The following is a 9,042-nucleotide window of genomic DNA, read 5'->3' as shown; positions in this document are numbered from 1 at the left end:
AGGTTAAGATGGAGGACGATTGCGGAGCACAGAAGTAATTGTAGAGGGATTGTCGAAAAGGCGTGTATCATCAAAGAGATACCATGACGTTGAACCCCTACCTACGGCGGCAGTATACATCGGGAAAGCTCGAAATTGTCCGTTAAAGACTCTCCCAACCGGACATGTCAAGAACTGTACAATATTAACGGCGGTGTACTACACGTCTGTTCACAATTGGTCGGCTGCCCGCTGCCGTAAGTAAACAATTCAATTAACACGATGAACCAATTGCATTCATCGTATATCGTTAGAGAGCGAATTGCCGTCTGCAGTCGCACGACCATTTGTGGTTAGTTCTTTATCGGTTAGGTATGAAAAGCCAATGCACGGGGCCGCTCGCGGTCGCGGAGATGTCGGGGACTACGTGCGGCTCACGCACGTTAGTTGATTGCGCTACGGTGCACCAGTTCGGGTTCTCCGTCTCTTATCTCAACGCTACTGTAGGCAGAGAACGCTATCTCATATTCCTGGGTATGTTCTACCATGCAGTGGCAAAGACCGGCATAGACGACAAATCGTACGCCGAATACGCGTGCTCGATTGTTTTGACACGTCTACAACTGTGTGTAATGTAAGAGTCAGAGAAGATAGAACGGGCAGAACTCCGAAATCGGGTCAGAACTCAATATCGTCCGCGCAGTGGCCACGCACACACCGTTGCATTTTGCGTCCCGACCCGGCCATGAGAATCTGACTCGGTGTACAAATTCATAGCGCAAATCAGCTCCATCTTATTTCCGACGATTGCAATCATTGTACCAAATTGACAACTGCAAATTTGGACACAGAAATCAGAATGATGACTGTGGATCGAGAGGCAACCGACATTACTTCTTGTAAACAGGACGGGGGTCACCATCGCCGCACCACGCGTTTTTGGGCTAGGAACCAAATTTTGACCACTATGACCAGCACCGGCAGACTCAAGGGACTAACGTGGACATTGCAAGCCCACGCGTGATCTGTCATAGTCTAGTCGATTGAACAACATGACACGAATTGCACAGAAAGTGTACGGAATAATTCAAGACCGCTCTGATATTCGCAGATAGCACAATCGCCGTCGGCTTCGGGTTTAACACATCCGCGGCTCAGCACGACGGTTATGCCCTATCCGCGCCCGCTTACTCCCGAGGCTTAACCCACAGCATCGCCGATTACACTGCTGACTTCTATAGCCATGCCAGCTTTCGCCTCTCTATCCGATTCTTTTCCTCGCTCTTGCTACTCCTCAGCACATACTCAATCAATTGCACGCTCCCTCACCAGACGTGCCCACCATGCATACTGCGCGTTTCCCGCGCAATCCATTGGGAACTCTAGATTTCCCGACAGTCTCTCCTGCTCTGGATGGCTTCTGCCGCAATGAGGAAGGATGGGGTCCTGTGTCCGAGAACTTCTACGACTTCACGCCATGCTTTTCCGAAGGTGTCCTCGTTGACTTTACGTCTCTCTTTATCATTATCCTGGGCAGCTTCCAGATTTCTCAGCTTTTCAAAGTCAAGCCGGTCCCGACCCGCAAGAATTGGCACTACTACACCAAGCTTGCACTCGTCGGTCTACTTGCTATCACTACCCTCGGATATGCTAAGCAGATGATCAACGTCTACGATGACGCCCTCATGGACGTCAGGCTCTACGCCTCGGTGTTGAATTTCTTTGGGTTGTGTGTCGCAATGTATTTGCATCATCTCGAGCACAACCGCTCGCGTGTGGCCAACGGTGTCCTGCTGTTCTACTGGCTGTTTGTCGTTCTTACCGACGGCGCCCGTTTGGTGGGATTCATCAACCGAGAAGCGCACGTGAAGACTCCAGGATTCATTTCCACATTCGGATTATCGTTCATTATTTCTATCTGCGTGTTTGTCCGTATGTAGCTCGATTCAATCTGAATGTGGCTGATTTCTAACGTTTACTTATAGTGGAGGCGTTTGTTCCCAAGGCACGATCTACATATGAAGCGCTTATTGACGAAATGGATGAATCGCCATTGGACCGTGCGAACGTATTCTCGCGTCTCACATTCGATTGGATGACTCCATTGATGAAGCTTGGATATGAAACTTACTTGACCGAGGAGGATCTTCCTGGACTTGCCAAGGGTGTTAAGACCGGTGAATGCCGTGCCGCATTCGAAAAGTACTGGGTCATTGAAAAGCTTAAGAAATCGCCCTCTATGGTGTGGGCTCTTATGCGCGGTTTCGGTGGCACTTACACGGTGGCTATGATTTTCAAGGTCGGTAACGATGTTCTGGCATTTACTCAGCCTCGCCTGCTCCGACGCTTGATTTTGTTCATCAATACCTACATGACGGACGAGCCCGAGCCATTCACTGGTGGAATGGTCATCGCGTTTGGAATGTTCTTCGTCTCGATCGCCCAGACCGCGTGCCAGCACCAACATTTCCAGCGTGCAATGACTGTTGGTATACAGGTCAAGTCTGCGCTCACGTCATCCATCTATCGCAAGGCTGTCGTTCTATCCGGTGAGGCGAAGTCTCAGAAGTCCACCGGTGACATTGTCAATCTAATGTCGGTCGATGCCCAGCGTCTGCAGGATATCACACAGAACGGCCAGGTCTTGTGGTCAGGTCCATTCCAGATCGTCCTCTGCTTGTACAGTCTGTACGGTCTTCTGGGCAATAGCATGTGGGCTGGCGTCTTTGTCATGGTCGTCATGATTCCCACCAATGGTTTTATTGCGCGCAAGCAGCGAGCGCTGCAGAAGGCGCAGATGAAGACCAAGGACTTACGTACTCGTCTGACGACTGAGATTCTCAACAACATCAAGAGTGTGAAGCTTTACGGATGGGAGAAACCATATATGGATAAGCTGTCGCACGTGCGAAATGATCTCGAGCTCGAGAACTTGAAAGTAATGGGTGTTTTTTCAGCAGTCACGAGTTTCCTGTGGGCATGCGCTCCATTCCTCGTCTCGTGCTCTACTTTTGGCTTGTTCGTCTTCACGTCGTCGACTCCTCTTAGTACTGACATTGTCTTCCCTGCGCTTTCGCTCTTCAATTTGCTCACATTCCCGCTCGCGATGTTTCCGCAGGCTATCACTCAACTTGTTGAGTCGTCGGTTGCGGCCAGTCGTCTCCAGGACTTCTTCCTTGCAAGTGAGCTTCAGGATGATGCCGTCGAGCGAAAAGAAGCTGTTACAAACATGGGCGAGGAAGCTGTTACTATTCGAAATGGTACTTTCTTGTGGGACGAGACCGGAACTCATCCTCCAGCTCTGAAGAACATCAATTTTGTTTCTCGCAAGGGCGAGCTGGCCTGTATAGTCGGTCGCGTCGGATCCGGAAAGTCAGGATTTATGCAAGCAGTTCTCGGGGACTTGTTCAAAGAGCACGGTTCCGTGGTCGTACACGGACGGATTGCCTATGCGTCTCAGGCCCCGTGGATTATGAACGCAACAGTCAAGGACAACGTTACATTCGGATCTCGTTTCCAGGCAGATTTCTACGAGAAGACCATCAAGGCGTGCGCTCTACTTGAGGATTTCGCCGCGCTTCCTGACGGTGATGAGACTCTTGTTGGTGAGAAGGGTATTTCGCTGTCCGGTGGCCAGAAGGCACGTCTCAGCTTGGCTCGTGCCGTGTATGCTCGTGCGGACGTTTACGTTTTGGATGATCCTCTCTCTGCTGTTGATCAGCATGTCGGTCGTCATCTAATCGACAATGTTCTCGGCCCCGATGGTCTGTTGGCTTCGAAGACGCGCATTCTTGCTACGAACGCTATTACAGTTTTGTCTCAGGCAAATAGCATTACCATGTTGCGCGACGGCGAAATCATTGAGCAGGGAACATACGAGGACGTTATGGCTTCCAAGGCGGAGATCTACAATTTGATAAAGGAATTCGGCAAGAAGGCTGTTATGGAAGAAGAAGGAAGTGAGGGCTCCGTCACTGCTGTCGAGAGCGGCGCGTCTTCGGACGATGAGGCCGTGTTGAAGAGACCGAGCCGTCGTGGAAGTGTCAGCACTCTTCGCCGGGCTAGTACCGCTAGTATCAAGCGTCCGCGCATTGTTGACGAGGAGAGCCAGAAACGTTCGCGTCAGGCTAAGGAGCATAGTGAGCAGGGTCAGGTTAAATGGGATGTGTACAAAGAATATGCCAAGGCGGCGAATTTAGCTAGCGTCATATTCTTTATGGTTCTCTTGATAACATCTCAGGGTGTCTCCGTTTGTAAGTTTGTCTTTCATTCATGGCTGAATAGGTTTGCTGACCATTTGTAGTGGGCAATGTCTGGCTTGAGCACTGGTCGGAGATTAACACGGATGCGGGCGAAAATCCCAATACCGGCATGTATCTCGGCGTGTACTTGTTCTTTGGTATCTTCGCTTCAGCATTGACAGTTTGCTACACTCTTGTGCTGTTCATCTTCTGCACAATTCAAGCCGCCCGCAAGCTGCACAACCAGATGGCAGAGGCCGTCGTCCGAAGTCCGATGTCATTCTTTGATACTACACCTATCGGACGTGTCATCAACCGTTTCACGACTGATATCTACCGTGTCGATGAGGTCTTGACTCGCGTGTTTTCCATGTTCTTCAACAACACAATTCGGGTCTGCTTCACTTTGATTGTCATCTCCACCACGACCCCGGCGTTCATGATCCTGATCTTGCCGTTGACTGGTCTGTACCTCTACTACCAGCGCTACTACCTTCGCACCTCGCGCGAGCTCAAGCGTCTCGACTCGGTCTCGCGTTCGCCGATCTATGCGCACTTCCAGGAGTCACTCAGCGGTCTCAGTACTATTCGTGCTTTCCGCCAGATTGACCGGTTCAACAACGTCAACGAGCACCACGTCGATTACAATCTCCGCGCCAATTTCCCGTCCGTCAGCGCCAACAGATGGTTGTCGGTCCGTCTCGAGTTCATTGGCTCTGTCATCATCTTTGCGGCTGCGGGCTTGTCAATCATCAGTGTCTCGTCTGGTGGCGTGCGTGCGGGTTTAGTAGGTTTGGCCATGAGCTACGCGTTACAGATTACGCAGTCCCTCTCATGGATTGTCCGTATGACGGTCGAAGTGGAAGTCAACGTGGTCTCGGTGGAGCGTATCTTGGAATACTCTCGTCTGCCGAGCGAAGCCCCGGCCATCATTCCCAACCGCCGCCCGCCTGCAGCATGGCCAACAGCAGGTGAAGTTGTGTTCGAGCACTACTCTACACGGTACCGCCAGGGTCTTGATCTCGTGTTGAAGGACGTCAACCTGCATATCAAGCCGCGCGAGAAAGTCGGCATTGTCGGACGTACCGGAGCGGGTAAGAGCTCGCTTACGCTGGCGCTGTTCCGCATGATCGAGCCAGTAGAGGGACACATAGACATTGATGCTCTGGACACATCGACTATTGGCTTGAGCGACCTGCGACATAGGTTGGCAATCATCCCGCAGGATTCGCAAGCGTTCGAAGGTACCATTCGGGACAATCTTGATCCTGCTCATGGGCACGACGATACAGAGCTGTGGGAAGTCCTCGAGCTTTCACACTTGAAGGAGCACGTTTCGAGGATGGACGGAGGATTGAGCGCGCGTGTGGCGGAAGGCGGCTCGAATTTATCGGTCGGCCAGCGCCAACTGATGTCGCTTGCCCGGGCTCTCTTGACGCCGTCCAAGGTCCTCGTGCTCGATGAGGCGACAGCAGCCGTGGACGTCGAGACAGATCAGATCCTGCAGGAAACTATTCGGAAAGAATTTAAAGATCGCACCATTCTCACTATCGCGCACAGACTGAACACGATCATTGACAGCGACAAGATCGTCGTCTTGTCGGCTGGCAAGGTCGCCGAATTCGACAGTCCCGAGAATTTGCTTGCGAACCCGAATTCGATGTTTTATTCGCTGTGTAAGCAGGGCGGCTTGGTTGGATCTGACGAAGCGTCTTCTTCTGCTGCGCCATCTTTAGTCGGGAAGGAGTAGATAGATTCCGTCATATTGTTGGGCAAAAAAGTAGATCGTTTACATGGGTACGCTCTAAGTGTCAAAATTTTTTGGTCGTCGATTTGCATTTGTATGGTGTGATAACGCGTGGGAATTTTAGAGTATCATTAGTCAAGGCTGGAATACTTCGAAACACAAAGTTTGAGTATCTGTGAATGACCTTGAGGTCGAAATCATATTTTTGTTATGTCAGCATGTTTGCCTTTTGCCTTTTTTGCCTTTTTTGTGCTTTTTTTTGATTTGAGTTGATTTGAATGAAAGCCAAAACGTACATATATACATAAATTGGAATGTTTTCATGTTATTTTTTGTTTGCAGTAATTGCATCTGGGCGTGTAAATCTGCAAGTGAAATGCCGAATGCAGGCGTACCGGTACCGTGCAGTACGTAGGCTTAAATTCCAGTTCCCAATTCCAAGAGCCAAGTACATCATGAAAATCATAAACCGACTATAACCGCGAACGAAGACAACATGAGTGCAATATATACAGAATAAACGAATGCTGGCTATTGGTCTATGGTCGATTCCTGTGGCAGCGTAGATGCATTTGCCGACATGGGCGATTCGGATGGCGCCGACGTGGTCGGCGTTGGCGCGGGACTTGACGAGGATCCTGCGTCTGCCGCGGTTTCGGCAGCCTGTGACGGCGAAGATGATGGAGCAGGAGGAGCAGCAGTTGGTACAGCAGACGCGGTCGGAGGTCCAAAAGTGGCGACGGGATCAACGGGCGGCACGCCGAGTACGCCGTTCCCCAACGGCACGACATACTGCACAGTCGCCAGCGTGACCCACACGTTGTCTCGTATCTGGATTTGTTGCAGCCCGTTCGCAAACTGACGGAGCGGAAGGATGGCCCAGCCTTGCGGCAACTGGAATCCTGGCGGCAAACTGACTGGCTGCTGTTGTTGACCCTGCTGGCTTTGTTGTGGGCCGGGATGGAAGTAAAGTTGCTCAGGTGTCATTACCTGCGGCGGTTGGTCAGACGCGCCGTGCGAGATTGGTTGCGAAGGTCCACTTGCGTGGTTAGACGCGCCGGCCTGCTCATTGTGGGGCGGAAGCGGGCCGGGAGCAGGGGCGCCTTGCTGCTGCTGCTGCTGCTGCTGCTGCTGCTGTGGCTGTGTCTGGGAGGGATTCGCGCTTTCCAGGACCGGCCGCCGACAAGTTGGACAGCGTTGTTGTCGCTCCAACCAGCTTCTCAAACAGCCGAAATGCAGAACATGGCCGCACGGCAACTTCTTTGGGCGCATGCGCTCGGGTTGGGTGGACTGCTGGTCCGGCAAGCTGGTCGGGACGACCATCTCTTCGCGACAAATAATGCACGTCGGTTCGCGTGAGACTTCTTCCTCCGTAGCATCCGGATACCGACTATTCATCTGCGATGTGGCCTGCCTGTACCGCAAGAAGTCGCGTATGCGGGTCATGAATGACCGCATTGTAAGGTACACGTCGCGGATGATATGCAGCGGTAAACCGTACACGGTCAGAATCAGCAAGAAGAAACCCAAGTAGATAAACAGCTTTACAAAGTCTGTCACGAGGTCGAGGTAGAACATGAACTCGCCCTTGCGTTCCCACCCGTCCACCTCCTCGTCCGCGCGAGCCACGATGCGAAGTTCGATTAGACTCAAGATGTATCGTCCTGTCGTGGCCATCGCGGTCGTGGCCAATATAGCAAATTCAAACGCGAACATGACCATCATATTGGGACCTCGCGTCAGGATATCATCCAATGCGTATCTGATGATATAAATGTCCACGAAATTGAGCAGCCCGAGGGTAACCGAAACCCGCAAGTGAAAGATCAGCGGCGATGCAGGCGCGGTTTGCTCCATCTGTTTTCTAATTAGGTCACAATCCCCGACTCAGACCACATCGATCCGCACTTACGTATTCAACTCGGTCGGCCCCAAGCCAATGGAATATCTTTAAAAACAAGAGGGTTGTAAACATGACTAGAAACCGGGCATCGAACTCGTCGCGAAAGATGGTCATCGCTAGACAGGTCTCTGTAACGGCGTACCATGTTTTCTCATATAAATGCTCGAGCTCGATTACTCGTAGCGGTCCAAAGAGGATTGTTTGTACTATGCGGCCAAGGAGGACTGTCATGAAGATGCCCGTGTTGGCCAGAACCTGTTGCGTGTATGTTAGATTCCTGATTTCGTTCCTATTACGATTGAAAGATCTTGTGAATGTAGAAAAACATGTAATCCACGCATACCATTAGACAGGCATTACTTTGTGCGAGATAGACACAGGCGGAATAGAAATTCGGCCGCCGCTGGAAGGCGGATACAAGGACCGCGGTCGCGAGGACGGTGCTAGTCTAAAAGGCTAAGTGTAAGCTAACAACAGCTACAAGTCCAACAATAATAACATGAAGATAGAATCAATTCCGGCTAAGAAGAGGAACAAAATCTTCCATAATCGACAACGTGGTGACAACAGAGGATCTACTGACCGGTGCCGCCTGCACCCTTACAGCAACTTCGAATCCAACAAATGGGGTTACTTACAGCGCCGTACACGGCGAGACGCATATTTAAGCTGAGCACCGTGAATGAATCCTACTCTTCTCAGTGGGACCGTCGAAGTCTGTACCAATGATTAGTATGCGACCTCGACCGATCAGTCGCATCTTGGTCGTGGAACGTGTGATTACGGCGGTTAGTCTCGGTGATGACACTCCGTGGCAACTATGGCCGCGAGCTTGTCGAATGCCACCTGTTAGAATAGCCGAGCAATCGCAGAATGCAGCGTATTTATGCCTTAAGCCCAACCCACGGCGTGGCACAAATATGTATAGGGTTAGGGCCAGATCTCAGGGGGCACAACTCATTGGATCAGGAAGACCGCTACACTATACAATCATTTACAGGCAAGCAGATCGAAGTCCCCGTGTCCATCAAGAGCATTTACGGGCATCAGTTAGCCGGAAATGGCATACCTGGAAGTGATTGGCTTGAATCTGGTTGATGTGCGTATGGGCCACGAGGCATGACCACCGCAGTCGATTCGGCCATTGGAAATGTTGCATGGCCGCGGGTGAC

At 51.3% G+C, this 9,042-nt stretch overlaps 2 protein-coding genes across 2 annotated transcripts; one reads left to right on the top strand and one right to left on the bottom strand.

Moving 5' to 3' along the window:
• Positions 1–1,247: 1,247 nt before the first annotated feature.
• POJ06DRAFT_248845 (P-loop containing nucleoside triphosphate hydrolase protein) lies at positions 1,248–6,282 on the top strand. The gene is made up of 3 exons (XM_056187089.1): positions 1,248–1,911; positions 1,965–4,232; positions 4,283–6,282. Exons 1-3 carry the CDS (start codon positions 1,323–1,325, stop codon positions 5,968–5,970), a joined length of 4,545 nt encoding a protein of 1,514 aa, XP_056045581.1. The 5' UTR covers positions 1,248–1,322; the 3' UTR covers positions 5,971–6,282.
• On the bottom strand, positions 6,283–8,682 carry POJ06DRAFT_248844 (uncharacterized protein). Its single transcript, XM_056187088.1, has 4 exons — positions 8,509–8,682; positions 8,214–8,318; positions 7,880–8,125; positions 6,283–7,824 (listed from the first exon to the last, which is right to left on the bottom strand). The coding sequence occupies exons 1-4, from the start codon at positions 8,530–8,532 to the stop codon at positions 6,499–6,501; spliced, it is 1,701 nt and encodes a 566-aa protein (XP_056045580.1). The 5' UTR covers positions 8,533–8,682; the 3' UTR covers positions 6,283–6,498.
• Between the last annotated feature and the right edge of the window lie 360 nt (positions 8,683–9,042).

Source organism: Lipomyces tetrasporus, assembly GCF_029532465.1.
Source record: "Lipomyces tetrasporus strain NRRL Y-64009 chromosome Unknown POJ06scaffold_3, whole genome shotgun sequence".
NCBI lineage: Eukaryota > Fungi > Ascomycota > Lipomycetes > Lipomycetales > Lipomycetaceae > Lipomyces > Lipomyces tetrasporus.
This window is presented reverse-complemented; position numbering and strand designations above follow the sequence as displayed.

Excerpts from the sequence above, each read along its gene's own strand:
- POJ06DRAFT_248845 (XM_056187089.1), top strand. The coding sequence starts at position 1,323 with ATGCATACTGCGCGTTTCCCGCGCAATCCATTGGGAACTCTAGATTTC. Across the intron at positions 1,912-1,964 it reads TTCTATCTGCGTGTTTGTCC|TGGAGGCGTTTGTTCCCAAG; the intron begins GTATGTAGCTCG and ends GTTTACTTATAG. Across the intron at positions 4,233-4,282 it reads ATCTCAGGGTGTCTCCGTTT|TGGGCAATGTCTGGCTTGAG; the intron begins GTAAGTTTGTCT and ends GACCATTTGTAG.
- POJ06DRAFT_248844 (XM_056187088.1), bottom strand. The coding sequence starts at position 8,532 with ATGCGTCTCGCCGTGTACGGCGCT. Across the intron at positions 8,319-8,508 it reads GTCTCGCCGTGTACGGCGCT|ACTAGCACCGTCCTCGCGAC; the intron begins GTAAGTAACCCC and ends TTAGCCTTTTAG. Across the intron at positions 7,825-7,879 it reads GGGCCGACCGAGTTGAATAC|ATGGAGCAAACCGCGCCTGC; the intron begins GTAAGTGCGGAT and ends ATTAGAAAACAG.